This window comes from Castanea sativa, chromosome 10 (genome assembly GCF_040712315.1).
Source record: "Castanea sativa cultivar Marrone di Chiusa Pesio chromosome 10, ASM4071231v1".
NCBI lineage: Eukaryota > Viridiplantae > Streptophyta > Magnoliopsida > Fagales > Fagaceae > Castanea > Castanea sativa.
In genome coordinates, this window is record NC_134022.1 from 37,946,884 (window position 1) to 37,973,159 (window position 26,276).

The 26,276-nt window shown below is 33.3% G+C and overlaps 2 protein-coding genes and 1 non-coding gene across 4 annotated transcripts; 2 read left to right on the top strand and 1 right to left on the bottom strand.

Moving 5' to 3' along the window:
* Positions 1–691: 691 nt before the first annotated feature.
* On the bottom strand, positions 692–763 carry TRNAT-CGU (transfer RNA threonine (anticodon CGU)). Its single transcript has one exon. It is a non-coding gene; the product is annotated as a tRNA-Thr (tRNA).
* Positions 764–5,365: 4,602 nt separating this feature from the next.
* On the top strand, positions 5,366–5,917 carry LOC142612481 (uncharacterized). The gene has a single exon (XM_075784568.1). The coding sequence runs from the start codon at positions 5,366–5,368 to the stop codon at positions 5,915–5,917; it is 552 nt and encodes a 183-aa protein (XP_075640683.1).
* A 15,329-nt stretch (positions 5,918–21,246) lies between these two features.
* Positions 21,247–25,894, top strand: LOC142613887 (uncharacterized). Of its 2 annotated transcripts, XM_075786404.1 has the most exons (5): positions 21,247–21,360; positions 21,575–21,615; positions 21,759–21,793; positions 21,895–24,480; positions 25,340–25,894. In XM_075786404.1, the coding sequence occupies exons 4-5, from the start codon at positions 21,918–21,920 to the stop codon at positions 25,702–25,704; spliced, it is 2,928 nt and encodes a 975-aa protein (XP_075642519.1). In that variant the 5' UTR covers positions 21,247–21,360; positions 21,575–21,615; positions 21,759–21,793; positions 21,895–21,917; the 3' UTR covers positions 25,705–25,894. The 2 variants fall into 2 exon arrangements, with proteins under 2 accessions (XP_075642519.1, XP_075642520.1); XM_075786405.1 differs by lacking the exon at positions 21,759–21,793.
* The last annotated feature ends 382 nt before the right edge of the window (positions 25,895–26,276 follow it).

Sequence of the window (26,276 nt, forward strand, 5' to 3'; positions counted from 1 at the left end):
TGAGTAAAAGGTTATTTTGCAATGGCTCAGTGAAAAAAGTCTGTCATGCAAGAACATAGTTGAGAAAATTAGTTCTATATTTCAGGGTTGGAAAAGCTTAAGTTGCTTTCTTAGGCAGGGAGGTCAGCTCTATTCTGTGTCTTGTTTTAAGGCACCAGAGTTAGAATGTAACATAATCAATAAGAAGATGTGTATGTTTTTTTTCTTCTTCTGAGGTCATGATAACATTATAAGGACTCATTTTCTGACTTTGAGTACATTGTGTGGTACAAACAGTTTGAGGATTGTGAACCATCCTAATACAATATTTTTCAAAGTTTTTTTTTTTGGGAGAAGAAATATTGTTCAAAGGTTTAGAGGTTATATGATTTTTAAACAGCTAAGAAAATTTCAAGTATTCCTTTGTCAATACAGTCTTTGCAGACAAACTAATACAGCCTCATTCTAAGTCAGGATTGTATGAAGTCAAAAAGGGATATCATCTTTTAAGATGTTAATTCTTGAGAGGTGGTTGAAAAATTTCAAGGCATGTAGGAATTGGTCTATTCTAATGCCATATGATCTCTTCCTTTGATAATGTAGCTCCCAGCGAGGGAAAATTCCGAGGCAACAAAGTTAGGAATTGGTCTTATTATTATTATTATTCAACTGATTGATTCTATGGCCATATCTCTCTCCCATTTAAAAATAAAGCTCCCAGCGAGGATCGAACTCGTGACCTTTCGCTTACGAAGCGAACGCACTACCACTATGCTATGGAAGCAAGACTCTCGCATTTTCCTAAATTCTTGTTTTACCATAATAGCTCAGTACACCTTGCACCACCACAGTCCGCAAAAAGTTGTTTCTTTATTATTTTATACTCTTCCGAATTCCGAGTTTTGGGCCGCAATCACTCTACGTCTCTACCTTTATTGGCCCATACTATTACTTACCTAGTAGGGATGGCAATGGGCCAGGGCGGGGTCGAAAGATGAGATCTTCATCTTCATCTGTATAAATTTTTTTTGCTCCATTTTCGCCTCTTAAAGCCCCATGAAGACCCGCGAAGCCCCGTCCTACACCGTAAAATTTTATTTCTTGTTAATTTTCTCTAAAACTATTACCATTTTTTCAAATAAAATGACATGTTTCAATATTAAAAATATACTTAAAATTATAAATAAATTTATCCTATCAAATCAAACAAATTTTTAGCAAAAACTAAATAATATTATCTAAATGTTTAACAAGACAATGTCACAACAAAATTCTCATAGTATGACACAAAAATCTCATATTATGTTTATGATGAAAAGTAAGTTGAGAAAGACATATGAATCATTAATGAAAAGACAAAAAAAAAAAAAAAAAGTTAAAATTGGTACCTTATTTCTAACTTTGCTTGAGAGAAAAGAGAGGTAGAACCACGTTAGGTAAAATAAAATAAGCTGATGATATTTTTGTTTAAATAGTAGGATTTTAGAGTATGAAAAAATTACAACTTAATCCTTATTAATGCAGGGTGGGGTGGGGATGGGGCGGGGTGGGTCTAAAAAGTGTAAACCCATCCCCATCCCGCCCCGTGGTGCGGGTCTAAAATCTCACCCATCCCCGCCCCATCACCTTTGCGAGGCGGGAAAAACCCGCATGGGGCGAAGCGGGGAGGGGTGGGAAAAATATGAAATTAAATAGAAAATTTTAATTTCATATTCATATTAAATAGAAAAATCTAAATAGTTAATGGCCCTTAATTGAAATTTTCGTATTTATATAATCCCTCAGTTAATATATTGCCGATTCATATTTTATTTAAATGACATAATATATATATACACACACACACACAAACGCAATCGTGATAAATGTCTATTGTCTATCATAAGCATCTTTTGTCACACGTAGCTTGAGTGTAACTATTTCCTATTACTTTTTTTTTTTTGAAGGCAACTATTCCCCGTTACTTAAAGCTTCATTCTACTACTACAAAAGTTAAATTATTTTGTAATGGTGATTTATGTGTTTAGTAGTTAGTTTGTTTCTCAAAAAATTTAAAAAAAAAAACATTGAGAGAATAACATATTTTAAATCCAATAAAAAAACATATTTTATTCAACGTTTTTTTGGCAATTTGTATTTTTTTTCGTTGGCTCTTGCAATTCTAGATTAAAATATGAAAATTTCAATTAAGGGCCATTAACTATTTAGATTTTTCTATTTAATATATATATATATATATAGTCATGCGGAATATATGAAATGATCTATCAAGCTTTCTAAAGTAAAATTTTAATTTTCTATGGGATAAAGTTTGGCACCAAACTTTGGAGCTATCTTTTCTAATCTATTAAGTAGCAATTTACATTATTATTTATGTGTATTTTTTAAACAAGTTACATAACTCATTCAAAAAATCACCTAACTAAAATTACACATGAATAGTCTCTTTAATTGCCCATCATGAGTTGAAGCAAGATAGCTCTAGATTAGTTTGTAGTCAAACTTTTTCCTTTTCTATATTCACGTTATATTTCTATATATATATATATATATATATATATGGAAAAAGTTTAAATTCAAAATTGGTTGTAATCTAAGGTTACGATCGTACTTAATATTATTAACACTACTACATATTTCAAAAATCTAACGGTTGGATTACATATTCTTAACGCTCTTAATACACATGTCAAATTTTGTACTAATGAATATTATTTATTATATGATCTATAAGATTATATTTTATGCATAATTTTAAATTACAAAAACTTGCATTTCAAACAATTTATTGATAATATAGCTATTGATTTTTAATTTTTTAAAAAATTTTCAAGCATGGAGGATATAATAAGAAATTGTAATTCAATGGTAGATTTGTTAAAATTCACCTCCAATAAAAAGATATTAAGTAAGATTGTAGCATTAAACTCACTACAACCAATTTTCTAACTAAATTTTGTCCTATTTATATTTTATATTTTTTTAATATGAGAGGAAATTTTTTTACTTTTTATTGACTTCGTCTTTTAAGTTTTAATAATTATTTTATGTATCAAATATATATATCATCTCTTTTATAATGTGTAGATATATTGTATAGTAGTGTGAGATCTACGTTATTTATGAATAAAATGATACATATTTTCAATGCATGAGAAACATTAATTTAAGATTGTAGTCTACATTTCTTTTTATAAATTCTCTAGTTCCATTTTTATTTATTAATAAAATCTGAATCATACATATTATTTTTTGAACTTTCAGTACATTGCATGGTTCAGTGACTAATATTTTCTAAAAGGAAAAATCATCTTGATCTCGCTTTCTGGTATAATCCATTGGACTCAATTATATAGTGACTCAATTTTTCAAATAAATTGTATTTTTACCCACAGCAGACAGGGTATATGAACTGCAAGTTGATCAAGGACCACTTTTGCATTACTAGTTGCAAGTGGTGTTTTTTTCATTTACAAAATCCACATACTTAAAAGCCTTCTTATCAAGTTTTCTCTACTCTCCAAGTCTGCAGACAGAAATACAACCCGGTTTTCCTCTCTACGCCCACAGCAAATTAAGTCCTGGAAGAGCGGAATCACTTTTTCTTTTCCACTTCAAGATACCTGTGAATGTAAAACCTTTTTTTAATAATCATCCTTCTGATCATGATAAGTACATCTCTCTCTGTCACATGTATGCAGGATGGTCACGTTTCTCGTGATTTTGGAGCTCTTTAGATCAATCTGCTCTGCTGTTTGAGGACATAGCCATTAATTTGTAAATTTGTTGTCTTTGCCTGAATGCATGGATTGGAGAAGCGTTCAGTCATTTTCTATAATTTTCTCATGTCTTTCGCTTTTCAGCAAACGAAGAGAAGCTATAGCTCAAGTAAGGACTAGACTTGTATGGACCGTCGTGTGAATAGACAAAGTTTTAGATTCTTTCCCTTTAGTCGCATTCACAAAAGTAACTCCTCCAAAAGACTGTTTTTGAAAATTTGATGATAGAGGAGAACTTAATCCTGTTGAAAATTACAGTAAGTGACGAATTCAATGACGCTAACAACGCTTTTGAAACACTACAAATTAACCAATAAATAAAGAGTTGTGTTTATTTCACATAAGCTATTATATTCAATTTTATACATGCCTTATTTTGAATTGAAACCATGATTTAAAAGCACAATTTCAAACTTGAAAATTGTGACTTAAAGTCACAATTTTAGTTAAAAAATTAGGTGTGTGTAAAATGGTGTCTAATTAAGTTTTTGATCATTCTTTTCTTTTAGCTGCATTCACAAAAGTAACTCCTCCAAAAGATTGTTTTTGAAAATTTGATGTTAGAGGAGGAGAACTTAAACCTATAGAAAACTACAGTAAGTGATGAATCAAGTGACGTCAACAACGTTCTTGAGACACTACAAGTTAACCAATAAATAAAGAGTTGTGTTTATTTCACATAAGCTATTATATACAGTTTTATACACGCCCTATTTTGAAATGAAACCATGATTTGAAATCACAATTTTAAATTTGAAAAACGTGACTTAAAGTCACAATTTCAATTAAAAAATTGGCTGTGCGTAAAACAGTGTGTTAGTTTTTGATTCTTTCCCTTTAGCCGCATTCACAAATGTAACTCCTCCAAAAGATTGTTTTTGAAAATTGAATGGTAAAGGAGGAGAACTTAAACCTATTGAAAATTACAATAAGTGACGAATCAAATGATGTTAACAATGCTCTTAAAACATTACAAATTAACCAATAAATAAAGAGTTGTGTTTATTTCACGTAAGTTATTACATATAGTTTTATATATGCCCTATTTTGAATTGAAACCATGATTTAAAATCAAAATTTTAAACTTGAAAATTGTGACTTAAAGTCACAATTTCAATTAAAAAATTAGGTGTGTGTAAAACTGTGCCTAATAACTTGTGTGCAAGAAATATTAATCATAAATAATAATAAATAAATAAACCCTCACATGCTACGTAGGTGTGTTGGCTTAATAATAAATTTAAAAAAAAAAAAAAAAAACAGTGAAATTAGAGGCCGTTATTTTTTTGATGTGTCATCAAAAAATCTAGGTTAGGATTCTCTCTCTCTTTCTCCCACATTCATTGATTGCTGGGGAAAATTCGTTTACAGTCCACATACATCTGATCTTAGATACAGCAGACAATATAAATTAGAACATAGGTACATGGCTCCCCACAAGAGAGACCTCAAAATTTTCTGAACTCATTCCAAAGAACACTGAATATCCCACTTCTAACTTACTTTCCACATTCACTCTTCCTCTTGCATTCTTCAAGAGACAACACTAGCTTTTCCAATAGTCTTCATATTGCGATAATTTTCACCACTGCTAAGTCCTTCACCTCATGGCGCCAAACAGAGAAAACCCCATTGGTTTCTACTCTAAAAGGCCATCAAGCCTTTCAATGGAAAGTCTCCAGAGAACAATACCAGATATCTCATTCGAGCTAAGCAAAGAAGACATTGACATTGACATTGAAAAACACGACCTCCCTCCAATATCCGAGGTTGAAGAGGCCAAGTGCGAGTGCTGTGAAATGTCCGAAGAGTGCACGCGTGAGTACATCAATGGCGTGCGTGAAAAGTTTTCAGGGAAGTTAATTTGTGGGCTCTGTGCTGAAGCTGTGAGTGAAGAGATGGAGAAGAATGGAGGGAAAAGAGAAGAGGCTTTGAATGAACACATAAGTGCTTGTGTAAGGTTCACTAGATTTGGTAGGACTCATCCTGTTTTGTACCAAGCTGAGGCCTTCAAAGAGATATTGAAGAAAAGTTCAAGAACTAGGGCTAAGTCTGCGAGTCCTACTACAGATAAAGGAGGTCAAAAGAGGAGTGGGATTGCAAGGAGTTCGAGTTGTATTCCAGCAATCACCAGGGACATTGCTGAGCTTAATAATTGAGCCAATAATTCATGTGCCTTTTTGGTTTGTCATATACCCAACTTTGCTATGTGCAATGTCAAAGTACGTACAGCAGTATTTTGTTAACGTATGACATGATAAACACCTCTTTTAACATACAAGATTTTATGGAATTTCCTTTAAATAAGTAAACTTCTTCGTCCCTTATCCGTGGTTACCTTGTTGGTGTAGCTTTCATTTTCATATACCAAATTGTAGTAAATTTCTACTCCTTTCACTGTATGCAAAACCTTGTTGCTAGATGATATGAAGAGAATCACTCTTAAATAGAGAGGGCTCTAGTTTGTAAGCATATCTTTGTAATAAGAACGAGGGTATCTGAGCTTATTTGAAGTCTACCATTTGAATGTATTTTAACATCAGCTGCCAGAATAGAAATTGTGCACAATGTTCATTTTCACAAAAAATTCTAGATTCTTTCTATTCAAAGTAAATTTAATTTCATATTTGAAAACTATCCAATAAGTTCCTCAATTTGTTTCTATGTCGATATAATGAACATTAGTTTCTTTCTGTATTCTCTCTTTCAATGACCTTAGCAGCGTTTCATTGGGGATAGCCTAGGGATGGACTATAAGGACAGGATGGGTCAAGCATAAGCTGTTTTTGTTTTTGATTTTTGATTTGTGTTTTTAAACAAATCGGAGGAGGATTTGAACCGAAATTCTTTTTCTTGTTAGGAGAATCAAACAATGTATTTAAACCAAAAAGCTCAATTGTCCATTTATTTATACATTTAGCTATTAATGAAGTTTGTTATAGCTAGGTATATCTTTTTTTCTTTTTAGAATCATTATAGCTAGGTATCTTTGGTGACAAAATTCATGAATGAGTACAACTCCGCGATATATAGTGGGCTTCAAGGATGAAGCCCAGATCTATGACAACCAATAATTGAAAGAAAATAATAATAATATGAAGAGGGATGGAGTATGGAGAAAATTGAACAATAACTTCAATTGTGCAATAAGGCTCTTGCTGTTTTGCTTATTTGTTTGTTTTCAAGCTTATTTGATAATATGAGAACCCTGGAGAAATCTCCCAGGTGACAAATTTAAGTGTGGTGTAGTAAGAGTTAATCTATTGTATCTCGTTATAGTTTTAAGGTTAAGGGTATGTTTGTTAGGAGGTAAAATATGGTGGATAGAAAACTTTAAAGAGAAAATGAGAAGATAAACTTTTTTGGAGTGTGTTTAATTGATTGGGGAGAAAGGAAAATAAATTGTGGAGTCTATGTATTTTTTCCCTGGGTCAACCAAAATGTTTTCTCCCCGAAATAAAAGAGAAAACAAAGTGAGGATGTATTTTTTCTTGATTGACAAAAATGCCCATGTGCATGTGCACATAGGCTTCGTCCAATTGCCTCTTCTTTTTTTCTTTTTTCAATTCTTTTTGGGTGATTGCTCTTTTTTCTGGTTATTTGCCACTTTTTTGTTTTAATTGGGCATTATTCTTTAATAAGGGTATATAAGTAAATTTATTCAAACTCATTTTTTTTCATTCCTCCGCTTTTCCACTCCTAACCAAACAAAAAGGAAAGAAATTAAAACATTTTCTATCCTCCCACTTTTCTATCCTCTCATCGTTTTTTATTCTCCCACTTTTCACCCCTTCAACCAAATGGACCTTAAATGTCATGCACAATTACTAGCACTATCTTTGAGCTTTTCTAGATATGTTGGTTGCTATAGGCCTTAGCACGGCACCTCTCCTATCTTTTGTGATAATCATAGTACTATTTATATTGTCCATAATGACGTAAACATTAGCATATCACACATATCAAGATTGATTAAGGGTCTATTTGAATACTGTTTATTACTGAAAATTGAAAACATTATGGCAAAATAATTTTTAAATGGCAAAACTTAGATACAATACCTTAGGTTTCCTATTTAATATTTTGACATTTCTGTCCAATTTAACAATCCAAACAAACGGCGTTAAAATTATTTTTTTTTCCCTTTTCCTTCTTTTTCCTGTACTGCAACTGTAAGAGAACCCACAGCTTCAAATCTTTCAAATTGTAGGATTTGTACCTTCTGCAAAAGAATAAATAGATATCATCATCAAAAGCAAACAAAAAAGCCCCAGCAAAAAAATAAGGAAGAAAGGGGGAAAAATCAGAAAGCTTCCTTCTTGCCTCTTCTCAAAATCGTCACCTTTTCTATCACCGAACCGGTCTTCACCGCTCTCAAATCGTTCGCAGAGCTCAACCTCTTCAAGATCAACAGCTCCACTAAGGTGACATACCTCTTCTTCTCCACCGTGCTTTCTCCTTTCTTCTTTATTTTTCTGCTAGGGCTTTTTTGTTTACTTTTGATGAGCACCATGGGAAAGCAGAAAGCATAGCTTTTGATGGGCTGAGATGAGAATAAGTTTATAGCTGATGGACTTCTTTTTTTTCCTTTTGAGAGCCAGTGACTATTGAATTTCCCACAGTGATTTTTTCTTTTTACTTTATTTGGATTTATTTGGAGTAGAAAGCATAACCCATCTATTTATTTTCAGCAGAAGGCACAGATCCTACAATTCAAAAGATCTAAAATCTAAAACTGTGGGTTCTCTTGCAGTTGCAGTACGGGAAAAAGAAGGGAGAAGGGGAAAAAAATTTAGTTTTAACGCCATTTATTTGGATTCTTAAATTGGACAGATGTCAAAATTTTAAATAGGGAACTTAAGGGATTGTACCTAAATTTTGTCAATTTTTAAATATGTGAATAGTGCCGTAAGACCCAATTTTAAAATTGTTTTTGCTGAAAAAAGTACTTGTGGGTCTAATGAACAGTGCACGAGATCCACTAAAAAAACGTAGCCGCTTGGAAACCCGCAAAATGCGCTTTCCAAACTCACACTAATTATCATTTTATGTGTAATCATAGTGAACATCTTGTCTCTACTCATAATTAATCAACTGACTGTCATATTTACTAAGGATCCGTTTGGATACAGCTGAAAGCTGAAAACTGAAAACACTGTAGCAAAATAATTTTTAAACATGTAAATAGTGCCGCAGGTCCCATTTTTAATTTTTAAAAAAGCTGAAAAGTGCATGAACAGTTCACCACTATGCGGTTACTGTTCACGCACAGTGGTGAACAGTGCGTCATGTCTCCTAGTTGAAATCTACGCGCAGGAATGGAAAAAAAAAAAAAAAAAAAAAAAAGGTCTAAAATGTAAAAATCTCAAACGCAGACGCCAACCTCTCTATCCAAACCCACCCTAAATCTCATCCTCCAATTTGTTTTTGTACTTTTGTTACTAAGCTCAAGCTAGCTAGCTAGAGTACCGTGAGTTTGAGGAGGCATATATCCCTAGAATGTTCTAAAATATTATAATCTACCAGGCTTAAATTAGCTTTGATAATTGACAAGCCTTGATTCTGTCTCTTTTTTTTATTTATTTGCTATTTTTTTTAGTATTACTCTATTATACTTTCCTAGTATGTTTTAATTTAACTTGTGATAACCTCCATTAAGGATTTCATTGAAATACATATACATATAAAAAATTAAAAATATAGAATTCTTTTCTGCTTTCTTTCTCTCCTAACAAGCTCATTCTTTAAATTCGACATTCCTAGTAAGTTTTTTTGTTTTGGTTGTTTGGTTGAGTTTATTTTAAGGCTAAAATGCAAAACTGACTCTCTAAGTTTCAGCTTTTGTCATTTCAGTCCTCTAAATTTTAGTTTTGTCATTTCAGTCCTCTAAATTTCAAATTTTGTCAATTCAGTCTTCCGTTACCCTTCAGTTAAGTGCTGCCGTTAACTAAATCAAAATGACATTGTTTTGGGTTTTTTTTTTTAACTTCTTAATTTTACTAAAATACTTTAATTACAAAAAAAAAATCTAATGGGAACGACCCTTACTCTATCCCAACCCAAAAGAAAAAGCTAAAAATGTCGAGAAGCTTCACTGTTTTCATGTAGTAGCTTTATTTAATTGGCTCACACCGGTCATTGTTGGGTATAAATAGAAAGAGCTTAGAAATTGAAGGAAATGATTGATCAGAACCTCTCGGGACTTGGACCTCACAAAGCTGCTAGAGAGTTTAGATCCGACAGATTTTTTGCTAGAGAACAAAATCTCAAGGAAAGCTACGGTGATGACGATGAGTATTGTTCGCCAGAAAAGCAAAGGAGTCCAAACGGAAGCGCAAGGAGTATTTTTCACTGGCTCAGAAACTCAACAAGAGATGAAGAAGACGAAGGCGGAGAAGAAGAGGCAGAGATTCGAGCGACGATTGGTGAAGTACAAGGAGTTGCCAAAATATTTGAGAGATAATGAGTACATATTGGACTATTACCTGTGCGAATGGCCGCTCAAAGACATGTTCCTCAGCGTCTTCTCCTGGCACAACGAAACCTTCAACGTATGGACGTACATGAGACCAATTCTCAACCTTCTCTTCTTATCTGTACATGTATTGGTGATGTTTTTGATTTTCAGAGGCAAGAGAACGTCGTCATTCCCTTTAGATTTTTTTTTTTTTTTTTTTGTGATTAAAGCATTTTAGTAAAATTAAGAAAAAAAAAACCAAAACGACGTCATTTTGGTTTTATTAACAGCAGCACTTAACTGAAGGGTAACGAAGGACTGAATTGACAAAATTCGAAACTTAAATGATTGAAATACTAAAGGCGTAAATGCATTTTTAGTCCCTACATTTTGACCTTTTTCCATTTTAGTCCCTACATTTTATTTTTACCAATTTTAGTCCCTAAACCAATTATCACGTGTTATTTTCGTCATTTCCGTCAGTCAACCGACGGAAATTGTTGAGCTGGCCGTCGGAGGAATTAAAAAATTATAAAAAATGTCACATCACCATGACACGTCAGCATATAAATTTAAAAAATTAATTTATTAATTTTAACTAAATAATAAAAATAAAAATAGAATTAAAAACTAAATTTCACATTAATTAAGATTGTTAAGATTGTTCTTCAAATTGTTCTTCATCTCACAAGAACACAAACCCAACAACCTAAGAACTCAAACCCAGATCACTTGGATATAAATGAAAACAAGAAGAAAAAACCCAACCCACCCATAGGCCTAGAGCAAGTCAAATGGAGAAGACCCAGAAACCAATTCCAACACCAACCCATTTCAGAGATGGACCCTCCAACTAGTCCTAACCCACAAATCCCATCTATAATCCAATCCAGTAGATGCAAATCCACCATCTCTTCCCTCATCCTCTCCACTTTTTCCAACACAAACACCTCAAATGAAGCCACACCCACAAACTCCAGCACCAAGAAAAAGAACAACTTTACTTCAGCAACGTTTAGGGGGCTTGGGTGTACAGCCTCAGCTTCACAACAAGTGTCGGTGCTGGCAGTGATTCAATGGCCAGCTGACTGGGAAGCTAAGAAGAGCAGGAAGAAGAAGAAGAACCCAACCCCGAACTCAACCCCAGCCACCCCGATCTCAAGCCACCCACTCCAAACCCAATCTCAACCCACCCCACCCTGATCTCAACCCGTCCACCCCACCCACCCCGATCTCAACCCATCTAGCCCAATCTCAACCCACCACAGCCACCACACCACCAGTTACCACGAGTGAGAACCACGAGAGAGAGAGAGAGAGAGAGAGAGAGAGAGAAGAGAAGAGAATGAGAAATTTTGAGAGAGTGAGACACGGCTGAGAGAGAGAGAGAGAAGAAAAACTAATTTAAGAAAATGAGATGGAAGAGAAAACCAGAGAGAGTAAAGATATTGATCTTAATTTTAGTGTTTTTTTGTTTTATTTCTGTTTTTTATTTAATTAAAATTGACAGTTTTTTTTTTAAAAAAATAGATGCTAATGTGTCATGGTGACGTGGCATTTTTTATAATTTTTGAATTCCTTCGGCGGCCAGCTCAACAATTTCCTTCGGTTGATTGACGAAAATAACACGCGATAATTGATTTAGGGACTAAAAGTGGTAAAAATAAAATGTAGAGACTAAAATGGAAAAACGTCAAAATATAGGGACTAAAAGTGCATTTACACTGAAATTTGGAGGACTGAAATGACAAAAGCTGAAACTTAGAATGTCAGTTTTGCATTTTAACCTTATTTTAATTTAGGTGAAAAACTCATTTTCGTTCCTACATTTTCATTCGATTCCCACTTTGGTCCCTATCTTTTATTTTCACCGCTTTTAGTCCCTAAAATAAAATTAAAAAAAAGATCTCGTTTTTATCCCTACTGTCAATGCCCTAACGGCAAAGTCTTAGGTGGCAGATGGAACACTCTACTAGCTGACGTGGCGCTGATGTGTCACTGATGTGGCAATTAAAATATTATTTGGCATTTTTATATGCCACGTTAGCATTTTAATTTTTTTTTTTTAAAGCCATGTTAGAAAATTTAAACCAAAAAAGAAAACAAATTAAAAAACAAAACTTCTTTCTTTTTTCTTTTTTTTTTTTACTTTCAATATTTTTTCGTAAGAACTGAAGTTGTTCTTCGTGTTCTTCCTAAATGTATGAAATAAACCAATCTCCAACAAACCCCAAATCCAAATCCAGCAACCAAATCTACTCCATCAAATCCAAAAAAACAAGAAACAAATCTAAGAAACCAAACCAAACCATAAATAAATCAAAGAAATAAACCCATAAACCTTATAACTAATTCAATCTCTAGCAAACCCATAAACCCAGAATTTTTCTTCAAAAACAAACACACAAAAAAACCCATAAAAACAAACAACTCCACGTTCTCTCCAGAAAAACAAAAATACAAACAAACCCAGAACAAGAGCAAGGATACCCAAATCTAAACAAACTTAGTCACATAAGTCTCAAACAAACCCAAATACCCACTCATGGGCAATGAATTCTCTTCTTGATGCATGCCACAGCCACCATTGGCGATGTTCCCATTTTCCATCCAAAGACCACCCTCCACCAAAACCTCCTACAAATCAAACTCATAAACCTAGAAAAATCATCAAACCCACATAAAATAAAAACAAAAACCCAGAAATTTAAAACAAACCAACACCCACATGGAAAAACAAACCCAGGACAGAGAGATCGTGACCAACACCAACCGATCTGTGACCTACATACCTTGATCCGACGACAGAACTCCGCGCACGGTGACGCTGATCCTGATGCAATAGGATCGGACCTTTAGTGATCGGAGCGATGGAGCGAAGAAGGACGCTGAGAGAGAGTTGGAGAAACTGATTCAGCATGATGAATTAGAGAGAGTGAGATCGCAAGGATAGAGGTTTGAAGAAAAATCACAGCTAGTGGTGGCTCATGGTAGCTGTGGAATAGCTCAAAGAGAGTAAGGAGAAGAGAATTTGATTTGATCTGAGATTTGGGAAGCTCCAACATATTTTCGTGTTTGGTTAAGAAAAAATAAAATGCACGAAAATATGAGAATTGAGAAATTAAATTTTCAGTTTAAATCAAATTTGCATTTTTAGTTTAAATTAAAATTAAGAAATTAAAGGTTTTTTTTTAATTAGATTTTTTTTAACAATTTTTTAATTAGATTTAAATTTTTTTAAAATTTATTTTCTTTTTTGGTTTGAATTTTCAGACATGGCTTTAAAAAAAATTAAAATGCTAACGTGGTATATAAAAATACCAAATAATATTTTTTAATAATATTTTAATCGCCACATCAATGTCACATCAACGCCTCGTCAAATAGTAGGGTGTTCCGTGTTCCATCTGCTACTTAGGACTTTGCTGTTAGAGCACTGATGATAAGGACAAAAACGAGATCGCTTTTTTGATTTTAGAGACTAAAAGCAGTGAAAATAAAAAATAGAGACCAAAGTGAGAATCGCGTGAAAATGTAAGAACGAAAATGAGTTTTTCACCTTTCATTTATCTATTTTTCTTAAAAAATAATTAGTTAAAAGTACAATTTTTTTAAGCTATACGTAAAATAAACTATGTTTTAAGCCAAAGCAAATGGACCCCCGATGTCTGGCCATGTGTTTTAAGAAATGCCTTCTATTTTTTCTTCTTCTTTTTCAAGAGCTTCCTAGCTTAACTTATTAGCTCTTTTAATATTTCAGATTAAGATATTTAGAATTTAAATCTCACTCTCCCCAGCTATTGATCTATAAATAAATATATATATATATATATATTTATTTATTTCTTTTTAATCTGAGCGTGAAGAAATGCTCGTAGCCTTGTTCAAGCTTGAAACTGCGATTGGATTATAGGTAAGAAGAAACTAGGCTTCACCCAGAAGGAAAGTGGGCTATCCTTGGGCTGGGCAAGTTTTATATCTAAACCTCATCGAATACATCACTATGGCCTATATAGATAGCTTTATAAAAGTAGAACTTAGTCTGTACATTTATTTTGACTGCAATAATTGTTAATGGTCCACAATTCCCAAATCCCAAGATCTTTAAGCACCTAGACCAAAGCTAAGCCCTTGGTGCAAAATCTCACATTGCACGTGAGTTGCACACGTGCAATACCCCTTACTTTAGGGCTTTAAAGCTTAGAAAATTTGGACCACCTTTCTTATAAATGGACCACCTTTCTTCCAATTGCATGTGAATTTCCAATTCATTTGGTTGGATACTTGTCCCCCAATTCAACTAGGGGCCCAAGATGACAATGACAATTAATAATCCGGGCTGATCTGTAGAGTCCTGTGACTCGGCCTCAGCCTCAGCCTCAGCTATATAACTTTTTTTTTTTTCCTTAAATGATAGTATTTATACCTCTTCGAATATCTGATTTATCTTCTTAACACATGCAACTTTTTTTTTTTTTTTTAACAAGTGACCACTCACTCACAACTTGTTTAGGAGGAGGAAAAATTCTATAATCTTTATAATAGAATATAATGGATTAAAATTAATTTTTAAGAAATATCTCATTAATTTTCCCATTTGCAAGTTTAGTGGTAAAGAATTAGAAAGTAATGCTCATTCTGTTCCATTATTTCATAAACATTTCTCAAAAGTAAGATAAACAACATAATAGCAAATTTTATATTTCTTCCTTTCACCCACATTCTTTTATAAACTCCCACATACACCATTACTAATTAATTAATATAAAAAAGACTCGTACAACTACAGTAAAATGTCCCATATGTAATCATTCGAAACGTTTAAGCGTGCATTTGCGTAGAGATTTTTTTGTGTTTTGTGTTTTTTTTCTTACTGGTCCCACGACACTGTTCATATACCAGCCAACACCTAAAAAACGTGTAAACAGCGTTTTGTCTTTTAAAAAATATTTTGTTATAGTGTTTTTAGTAATAAGTTTTCAGTTTTCAGCAATATAAAAAGTATCCAAACAAACCATAAATGCAAGTCTTTTTCAACTTCATTTTCTCTTAAATTGTAGTATATATTTGTCTTCTTTTTCTTTTTCTTTTTTTTTTTCATATTTTTGGATTTCTTACCAACCTAATTAATGACCCAGTGAGAACGGTCTTTGATGGCTTTCATGTGCAAACCGAAGAGATTGACTATATTTTAGTACCATTAGAAGAGTTTGGAGAATATGAATCCTCACAATCTGTAACACCAGTTTATGCCATGTGATGCTCAAATTTAGCTCATGAATCCATGATCCAATAACCCATGTTAGTTGCAATCTTAGTGGACCCTTGCGCCCGACATTTATAGATCATAGTGCATATTGGAATTTTATTCTTTTTCAAAAGTAGGGGAAAACAAATACAAAGCAATTGCTTACCATCTTTCCTATTAATGGTCCTTAATTAATCAAAGAATTATTAAAGTTTTTTGGCTAAGTGATTGAACTGGACCACTAACTAAGAACATTAAGCCCTACGAATTTCAAAAGAGAAAGAGATCCTTATTTAAGGGAAATGGTCGGGTCAACGTCATGCATACCTCATTTTATTAAGGGCTTTAAAAGGTTATCTAATTAAAATTTTAAATACAAAGATTATATATAAAAGGTACAGAATGAAAAGTGCTACATTAATTAGTACATGTACAAATGAAAGCACTAAACCTAGTCTGCTCTTTACAGCATATTGGCATCCATTAACTTTTCAATATTATCAAGAAAGGATATGACCTGAATCAGCAATTGATCATGCTATATATATTTATGTCAAAAAGCCCAAAACGTGAACAATAATTGCTCATAATATATACTAAAATTGATTCTAGAATACCAACCTACTTACATGCGCAGAAACAGTGGAAGACAGAAGGTAATTAGACAAGTTGCTGATGAATTTGCCTAGGCATTTAACTGTTGGAAGAGCATAAACAATGATGTCTGATAAAGTATAGATTTGTCTATATTAATTCTTAGATATTAGAGGGTTTTCAAGTAATAGTGCAAACTCTGATGACATCTTTTGTATTGTCTCTCATGTTTGTGGTTTGAACCACACTTCTCCGCTCTCACTAATTATCTACCTATATATTAAAAATATACTTTCACATCTAGATGATAACTGGTGGGAGATAGTGATACTGCTTAAAATTCTCTTAATTTTTACTTTGCTTTTCTTCAGAAAATGTTGAAGAAAGACAAATTATTCAAAGAGCTGGGTTACTTTGAATAATTTAGGCCCATGCTGGAAATTGTGTTAGATTATTTTTTGCTAAAAGAATAGGTTGCTCAAAGCCATCTAAACAAATCAAAACACTACGAAAAAAATGAGTGATTATTGCATAGAAAATAATAATATCCACTAGTGTTCGGCTCATTTTGATTGAGACTCCATTTATTTTAGCATAATTTTTTCAGTTGAAAATTGTTTGCTTTTCGTGTTTAGCTCGTAAAAAAAAAAAAAAAACAAAGCAAAACAAAATTTCCTATATTAATGGTTATTAATAACAACTTTAGTTCACCACTTTAAAATCTTAATACAGAACAACTAAAATCAACCTAAAAAAAATATGCGCAATCAAAAAATTACTGATAATTACACTAATAAACATAATCAAAATAAGAGTTAAAAAAACTTAAAAGAATTAATAAAAACTATCAACTAAACTTAATCAAAAAGCAAAACCTACTATCAACTTATTTTTAAAGTTTTTGTTTTGGATAAATAAAGAAATTCTTTTAGAGTTTAAAGGGGAAAAAGGGAACTAATCCATCCATATACCTAATTACACATTCACATGCCTAATAAAAGACATTTGAAACCTCAAAAAGAACAATTGAAGTTGTTTTTGTCCGACTTTTAAAAGCTTGTGGGCGTGCGATTCCTACAGTTCGAGGTATATCGTGATCACTTTAGAAGTTTTTTTCTTTGGGGGAGGGGGGGGGGTTTATCATTTTGGAGCTTTTGAAAATATTCAAGTTGTTTTTCTAGGGGGTATTTTGGAGGTTTTGAGAGCGCTTTGGTTATTTTTGTCATTTTGAAGGTTTTAAATGGGTATTTTGATCTTTTTGAAGATTTTAGAGGTATTTAGGTCATTTTAGAGATTGATCTGAGGCGTTTTTTGTGATTTTGAAAAATATAAAGATATCTCTGTCATATTGTAGATTTCCGTGTTATTATGAAACTTTTTGAGGCATTTTGATAATTTTGAGGGTAATTTTGACATTTTGAACATTCTAAATTATTTGTTGTTTTGTACGTTTCATGGAATTTGTATGTTTTGTATCTCTTTACGCAGTTTTAGAATTTTTTGCTAGTCAACATAAAATGATTTCGGTTTGGCCAAGTTTTCTAGTCACCTCAAAAGTTCTTTATGTTTTCGATTTGATCAAGTTTTCTAGTCACCTCAAAAGTTTGAAATTGAGGAAAACATCAAAATAAAAGGAATCTAAATTATTAATTGGGAATTGAAATATGCTAGATTTTTCAAGTTTGATTTGCTATAATTTGCCCTTAAAATTTGATTTGTTGGCCATTTTTCAGCTTACGTTGTTGGTGCTCGGGCAAACAAGATCTTGATGAGGCCCATTCAGTTAATTTGTCGGAGTAAAAACCTAATTAAATTAAAATTTTCACACAAAGAGCAATAACAAAAATTATAATATTAATATCTACAATAAAATATGCCAAATGTAATTCGTCATTCTTTTCCACAAAAATATTCCCACTGTCAAAAATGTCAAAAATTGCAAAACTCCTTCCTCCCAAGTGAGTGTCAATTAAATTGGTCATGAGTAAAGTAGATTGGGTACAACCTTTTTTATTTTTTTATTTTTGAGAAAAAATTGGGTAAAACTTCAGCCTCAACTATCATTGAAGTATGAGCCAAAATATTTTTGGACTAATATCTAGGTCTTAAATTGTTGACTTTTTAGGGAAAACTTTTGGAGAGTAACTCTAACTTATTAAAAATAGGGTCTGGTTAATGCGTGTCCTTAGAGAAACACATTATCAAAATTCTTGAAAATATTATCGAGAGTACTCTCAGTCATTTGACTTAGTCAATAGTCTTGTAAAATATATTTAATAAGAAAATTATTTCTAAGATTTAACACACATTGATAGTTTTTGAACCATTAGGCAACGGATTTAATCCGATTTAGGATGAAAATTTAGTCTTCTTATTTTTATTTAATTTTGGTGGGAATATAGAGTGGGAAAGAAGTCTCTAAAAACCAGTTGCCTAACCCCACTGAATCTCTCTAGCTATATATATAGTGCTACCCGCCTAAGTAATTGCCTAACTTGATTTGCAAATCCCAAATGGTTTCTTAATTTTATTTGGTCTAGAATGTAGTGGCCACTTCCTTAATTGATTCCTTTGGTTGTTGAGAACCATACATATATAATACCAAAAGGTAGTGTTCCATGGAAAATTAAAAAAAGAATTGTGGACAAGTGAATACGGACTGACTCTTTATAAATAGTAAGTACTAACTAAAGGTTTCTTTGTTTCTTTTTCCATTCCTTTTTCTACTTGTATAAATTACAGTTGCATTGGTTATTGTTTCACCTACTAAAACACTCTACTGATCAATTGATATAAATATAAATATATATATATATATAAAATATACCAAAAGGTGGAGGAGGATTTTAAAATGGCCAAAAAGAGGAAGTGGGGAAAGGCTGTGCGGTTGAGAGAGGGTCAGGGTGGACTGTTGGTAGTGTAAAACCCTAGAAAATGGAGATAAGCACAGCATGCCGGGTTTGACAAAGACCATACACTGTATATTCCTTCGAGAAAGAGACTTTGGGTCCCAAAAGAGAAAGAATTTGCGCACGAGCATCGGTGTATGTAATGTAAAGACAACCCACTTTTTCTTTATATTCCTCGGCATAGCTCTCTCTCTCTCTCTCTCTCTCTCATTGCTTTATAACCCCACTGTTCTTCTCAATTCTCTTTGCCTCTGTTTGGTAGCTCCTTCTATGTGCTTGTACGCACTCTCTTTAATTATATGTCTAAAAGTTTTTTTTTTTATTTATTTTCTCTTGCTTTCTCTCTCTCTCTCTCTCTCTACTGTTAATGAGAATCCAAGATAATAATATAAAGAGTTCAAACAAAAGGAGCTCAAGAATATTATTGCTTTTACATGCAGGGGAGCTCATCTCTTTCTCTATCAATTTATCCTCACCTTTACTATGAATTTACTCTCTGAGACCAATTTCAAACTTCTCTGGTCTAGTATGGAATCTATGGATAGAGTTTACAAAAAGAGAGTTCGAAGAATAATCTGACTTACTAAATATGTTATAATTATGTCTGACAAAATATAATAAACAACTAATGTCAACACATTAGTAGATTCTTTAATGATTACAGGAAATCCAACTAAGCCTGAAAATAGAAGCTGTAGAGAGAAAAAATAAAAGATGATTTCCTATTGATTGCCAAACAAAATATAATTTAAAAAAAAAAAAAAAAAGCAAACGAACAAAAAAAACAAGAGAGGTCAGGTATGTGTTATACTTACCTGTCTGAAGAAGTTAGAGAGAAGAAAAGGAAATTGTGTGCCCTCACAAGAGAAGGTTAATAATTAAGGTCGATTTAAACCCAAACCAATTATAATTACGAGGGAGAGAGGTTCAAGCTTAATAGTTTGTTGAAGCTATATAAGCTTGAATTTAGTTTATTTAGGCTATGTTTAAAGTTCTAATGAATCTGGCCTTAGATATAAGAGATGTACTACGTCCATAACATTTTTACAATATTTTCACAACAAATCATAGGTGATTAGTTGTTATTGGTTCAAATTTGAACCTAACACTAAGATTATTTTTTTACCACAATAATAACAACCTGTCACTTAGGATTTATTGTAAAAATGTTATAAAAATATTGTGGACATATCATTTCTCTAGATATAATTTTTTACTAGGAAAATGCCTAAGTTTTATTAATTTTACCATAAAAAGCTTACACATGAACATAATTGGAAATACTTCACAACATATTAAATAAATTTGTAGTAACACTAGCATCACTATTTTGACAAACTAATATCACTAGCATGCATGGTCTCCATTGCCACATCATTGTACTAACTCTTTCTTTATCACTAGAGCTATGGTCAATAAGATTTATAAGTTCATAAATTGAGAATCATTCTGCCTAATTAACTAATATAACTTATCATATAGTTTAGTTATTAATTTTTAGTATAGATTTATAAAGAGGTAAAAAATAAAAATAAACTGTGATGCTTACTTTATATAGGAAAAATAATTTAATTAAGTAATTCATCAATAACTTGAGTTTGTTTGACAAAAAAAAAAAAATCAAATTTGAACATGTAATTTATCTTAATAATTTGCTTGAACTCAATTGGTGTTAGAAAAAAAATTATGAAATTTTAATACTCTTAACTACCATGATTGTTGCCACTATCACCTATGTAGTGTCTCTCTAAAGTGCATGCTTTAGCTGTTTACTATTACCACTAGGTATCTGATAAATTACCTCCTAAACTGTCTAAAATGGAGTTTTGCTTTTGCCAAACATAAACTCTTATTCACAATGTTGTGCATACCAATTTTTATCTTCATAATTGGGTCGGAGAGATTGGAAAACCTTTTTCAGAAAAGCAACCAAACCATGAAGTCTTTCATATATGTAAATAAGTACAACATCAATGATCGAAGGCATACACAACCACATGCCCACAAAACTTTCAAACTTTTCAACGGTTACAGAAAATCCCTTTGAGACTATACCCAGTCAGTCAGTCAAAAGAGCATTTTAGTGAATAAACCGACAAAATCAGAGCCTTTTTTCCAGCATCTGTCCCTGTTTCCCTTTCAACCGTTCTTGTTCAAACATCATTCTAAAGGAAGTCAAGGTGCACTTTCGTAATTATCCCCCAATCCCAAGCCCATTTCCACAGCCTTAACCCTCATTCTATTTAAGCACTCATATCTCCCACTCTCTCTCACCCTAGTCTCCTTCAATAGTTCAAAACTTGTCCTCCTAATTTCTTCTCTTTCAATCCACGTTTCTTAGTTACAAATCTTCAGTCTTTGATCTTATAGATCATACCAATTATGAGATTTTAGGTACGTAATGGGATATTTTACCTAAGCCTCTTAATTTCTTTATGTTGCACAAATATTCTGTCCTAAAGAGTTTACATCATGCATGCTCTCTTGGTTCACTTTTCTTGAATAGTGTTATTTAAAACTTTTTAAGGATGAAGATTATGGATAATATTCTTGTATTAATGCATGTAACATGTAAACTTATTATTATGCTCTTTGTTGCTTTGTACAGATTCTAGAGTGCTTGGTTGATTCTAATCTCATGCAAATGTGGTAAGTTCTTTATTTTCCAGATTATAAAGAAAAAGGGTTCTTTGATTTTTGTTGGGAAGAAAAGGCCGAGTGAGTAATATATTGAACACCATATAGAAAATCGTGTTAATATTTGTTTTTATTGTTTCTTTGTCTTTTAACAGCTTGGGATCCGAGTAAACTGTGATCAAAATCTTAGGTGGAAACAAAAAATTGTTCTTATTACATTAATATCTGGAAAACTGTCATCTCCGTCTCTCTCTAAAAATTCTCATCTCAGCCTTTTTTGTCTTTACGTAGATGTTACATAAACTCAGCTAGAAATGGCCAAGAAAGGAACTAAAAGATGTCCAATATTCTCCATGTTCATGTTGCTATTCTTATTCTTCAATCTTCCCATGTTGCATGGCGAGGAACTAGAGCTTCTCTTATCATTCAAAGCTTCGATCAAAGACCAGTTTGGCTTTCTTTCTGACTGGAATTCCTCTGCCACTTTTTGCAACTGGCATGGTATAGTCTGTGACAACTCTTCCCATGTTAACTCACTTGAGCTCTCTGGGCAAAACATCTCTGGCAAAGTTTCTGCCTCAATTTTCCAATTGCAGTACGTCAAGGTTGTTGATCTTTCCAACAATCAGTTGTTTGGGGAAATTCCTGGTGATTTATTTTCTTGTCCTTCACTTCAATTCCTCAATCTTAGTAACAATAATTTAACAGGTCCATTGCCAAGAATTTCCATTTCCCACCTTGAAACACTAGACCTTTCCAACAACATGCTTTCGGGTAGTATTCCAGACAATATTGGATTGCTTTCTAGCTTACAATTTCTTGATCTAGGTGGAAATGTTTTGGTGGGAAAAATTCCAAAATCCATATCAAATATCACAACTTTGCAAGTCTTGACTTTGGCTTCAAACCAACTAGTTGGTGAAATTCCACATGAAATAGGCCAAATGAAGAGCTTGAAGTGGATTTACCTAGGCTACAACAATCTTTCAGGTGAAATTCCAACAGAGATTGGAGACTTGACTTCTCTCAATCATCTTGATATTGTCTACAACAATCTCAGTGGACATATTCCATTCTCTCTAGGAAACCTCAGCAATCTTCAGTATCTCTTCCTATACGAGAACAAGCTCACGGGTCCAATTCCAAGATCACTTTTTAACCTCAAAAAGCTGGCCTCACTTGATCTTAGCATCAATTCTCTTTTTGGTGAGATCCCAGAGCTCATAATTCAGCTGCAAAACTTGGAGGTTCTTCATCTTTTCTCCAACAACTTTACGGGAAAGATTCCGGCTGCCTTAACCTCCTTGCCTCGACTTCAAATGCTCCAGTTATGGTCGAATCAATTATCCGGTGAGATCCCCAGAGACCTTGGAAGGCTAAACAATCTCACTGTACTGGACCTTTCCACCAATTATCTCGCCGGGAAAATCCCTGAAAGCTTATGCAACTCGGGCCAGCTTTATAAGCTCATCCTCTTCTCTAATTCCCTGGAAGGCGAAATTCCCAGGAGTTTGAGTTCTTGCACAAGCTTAAAGCGAGTACGCCTCCAAAACAACCGTCTCTCCGGTGAATTATCCTCAGGTTTCACAACACTGCCACTAGTAAACTTCCTGGATATCTCAAGCAACTATCTTTCTGGCAGAATTGACAAGCAAAAGTGGGATATGGCATCACTGGAGATGCTGAATTTAGGGAAGAACAATTTTTTTGGAGAGCTGCCAGGTTCATTTGGTAGTGACAAGCTTCAGAGCTTGGACTTATCTGGAAATCAGTTTTCAGGTAATATCCCCAAGAGCTTTGGGGGATTATCAGAGCTAGTGCAATTAGAGCTACGTGAAAACAAGCTCTCAGGTCACATTCCAGAAGAATTTTCATCATGCAAGAAGCTTGTGAGATTAGACCTCAGCCATAATCAACTCAGTGGCCTAATTCCAATCAGTCTAGCTCAACTTCCGGTTCTGGGTCTACTTGATTTGTCGGAAAACCAATTTTCCGGTGAAATTCCGGAAAGTTTTGGAAGATTGGAATCTCTTGTAGAAGTGAATATTTCTCACAATCACTTGCATGGAATCTTACCTTCTACTGGGGCATTTCTTGCTATTAATGCCAGTGCTGTTGCCGGCAATAATAACCTTTGTGGTGGCGATTTTACAAGTGGTTTACCGCATTGCAAGAGCGGTAAAAGTCCCATGTGGTGGTATGTTCTCACTTGCTTTTTGGTCGCATTAGTAATGTTAGCTATTGCTGCTTTTCTCTTTGTTTTCATTCGAAGCCGGCGTGATGAGTTGGAGCTGAAAAGAGTGGAAAACGAATATGGAATATGGGAAATGCAGTTCTTTGATTCCAAGGTTTCGAAGTCCCTCACAATGGAGGATATTTTCTCATCGGCCAAAGATGAAAATGTCATTATGAGAGGGAACAAGAAAGGGGTTTCAGTTTCATATAGAGCAAAGTCTTTCATGAACAACATGCAGTTCGTGGTGAAGGAAATGAAAGGTGGAAATACAGTACTTCCAACGAGTTTTTGGTCTGTTGTTGCCGAACTCGGTAAGCTTAAGCACCCAAACATCATTAGGTTGATGGGAATTTGTTGGTCTGAAAAGCGTGGATTTTTGGTTTATGAGTATGTGGATGGGAAAGTTTTGAGTGAAGTTCTTCGGAATTTGAGTTGGGAAAGAAGGCGTAAAATCGCGATTGGGATCGCGAAAGCGCTGAGCTTTTTGCATGGATATTGTTCACCAAGTGTTGTGGTTGGTGACATGTCGCCGGAGGGAGTTCTTGTTGATGGAAAAGATGAGCCTCGCCTGAGTTTGAGCCTTCCTGCTGGGTTGGCTTGTATGGACACCAAGTCCATTTCTTCAGCCTACGTTGCTCCAGGTACATGACTAATTTACCCTTTTATAACAAGTACTATTAAAAATCCTATTATTAGTGGTAGATAATTTAGAGGCAATCATATTGTACATGTTTGCATCAATTATGGTTGTTTTGTAAAATGAGTGGAGGAGAATATTTTCTCATATTTTAGGCTGTTCGTGTAACATTTTCTTTTAACTTTTGAGAGACTTTTAAGTACATGATAAGTAGCAGTAAAATTAAGGAGAGATGTTTAAGGATTGTTTAAGAATTTCAACTTTTTTTTCTTGATGGAAACGTTGTTTAAAGATTGTGGGATTTTTTTTAATTAGCATGTGTTTAAGACTCTTATAATTCCTAATTAATCCCCAAGTGTTTAAGTCTTTTGTCCTACATACACCGAAAAATTAGGAAAGAATTTATTGGGATTGCCCCTAAAGTATTGATTAGAAAAGTTGAACTCATAAAGTAAAGGGTATTTAGATGTTTAAGTAAAGGGAATCTATATTTTGAAATTCTATTGCAGAAAGAAAAATAGATGTCTAAAAGTTACCAATCAATCTAGTGTGGTGCCTAAAATATGGATTCTAGTTGGCTAATTCCAAGGTTAATATTTTTTTTTTTTTGGCTAAACAATAGTATCATTCAACTAAGAAAAGACATGGCAGTCAGCCTTACATGCATCACATGTGAATATAATTGAAATCAACAACACCATGATAAGATATATGTCAGCATGCATTCAATTCAAATTTTAGAGGATGTGGCATGCTCTAATTGGTAAAATACTAAACTTAGCATCCATGCACGTACCACATATACTCAAGTATATAGGTTCGATGAACCACAATTTTTGTTTGTTTTTCCTCTGTCATTGCAGAAACCAGAGAAACCAAAGAAATGACAGAACAGAGTGATATATATGGATTCGGTCTCATATTGATTGAGTTATTGACTGGTAAAAGCCCCGCCGACACGGAATTTGGCATGCAAGAGAATAATATTGTTGAGTGGGCCCGATATTGCTACTCAGATTGTCATCTTGATGTGTGGATTGATAGTATGATAAGGGGACATGCAACGAATAATCAGAATGAGATTGTTGAGACTATGAACCTAGCCCTTCACTGCACCGCCACTGACCCCACGGCTAGGCCATGCGCAACTCAAGTATTGAAAACCCTAGAGTCTGCTATGAAGCCTAGTTCTTGTGTTTCAACCCTTAAATTTTCTTCATCTAATTAATTAGATTTTGTCCCCTAATTAAGGTTTTTTTTTTTTTTTTTACTATTTTCTTTTGAATTTTTGTATAAGGAGTTAAAAAGAAATGATTGTTACTCAAAATGCTTTGTTTAATATGGTATGTATGACATACTAGTGAGTGTAAACATGTAGATAAACTTAATGCCATTATATGAATCACAACATTTTCTAAGCTCTTTTGCTTTCTATTTGTGAGCACATCATGCACTACTTTACAACTCATCATTATGTGGTCATCTTTTGTCCCAAAAACAAAAGAAGCAATAAACAAATTAATTTGGGACTCTCTAAATGTATCTGGGGTGGAACCGAAATCACCATAATTTTTTATTTATTTATTTAAAGAATCCAAGTCAGCATAACTTAATTGCTAAAAATCCTTCAGTAAGTTAAAAAATAAAAATAAAAAGTTAGAAATTCATAGCATCAAATACTTATGGCTGTATAATAAAATTCAATTGAGCTATATCTCAAGGCTCAAACACACCTTATTTCTTTTGGATTAAATTCTATAAGGACATGGTATAAAACTCATATTTTACCCTTCTAATATT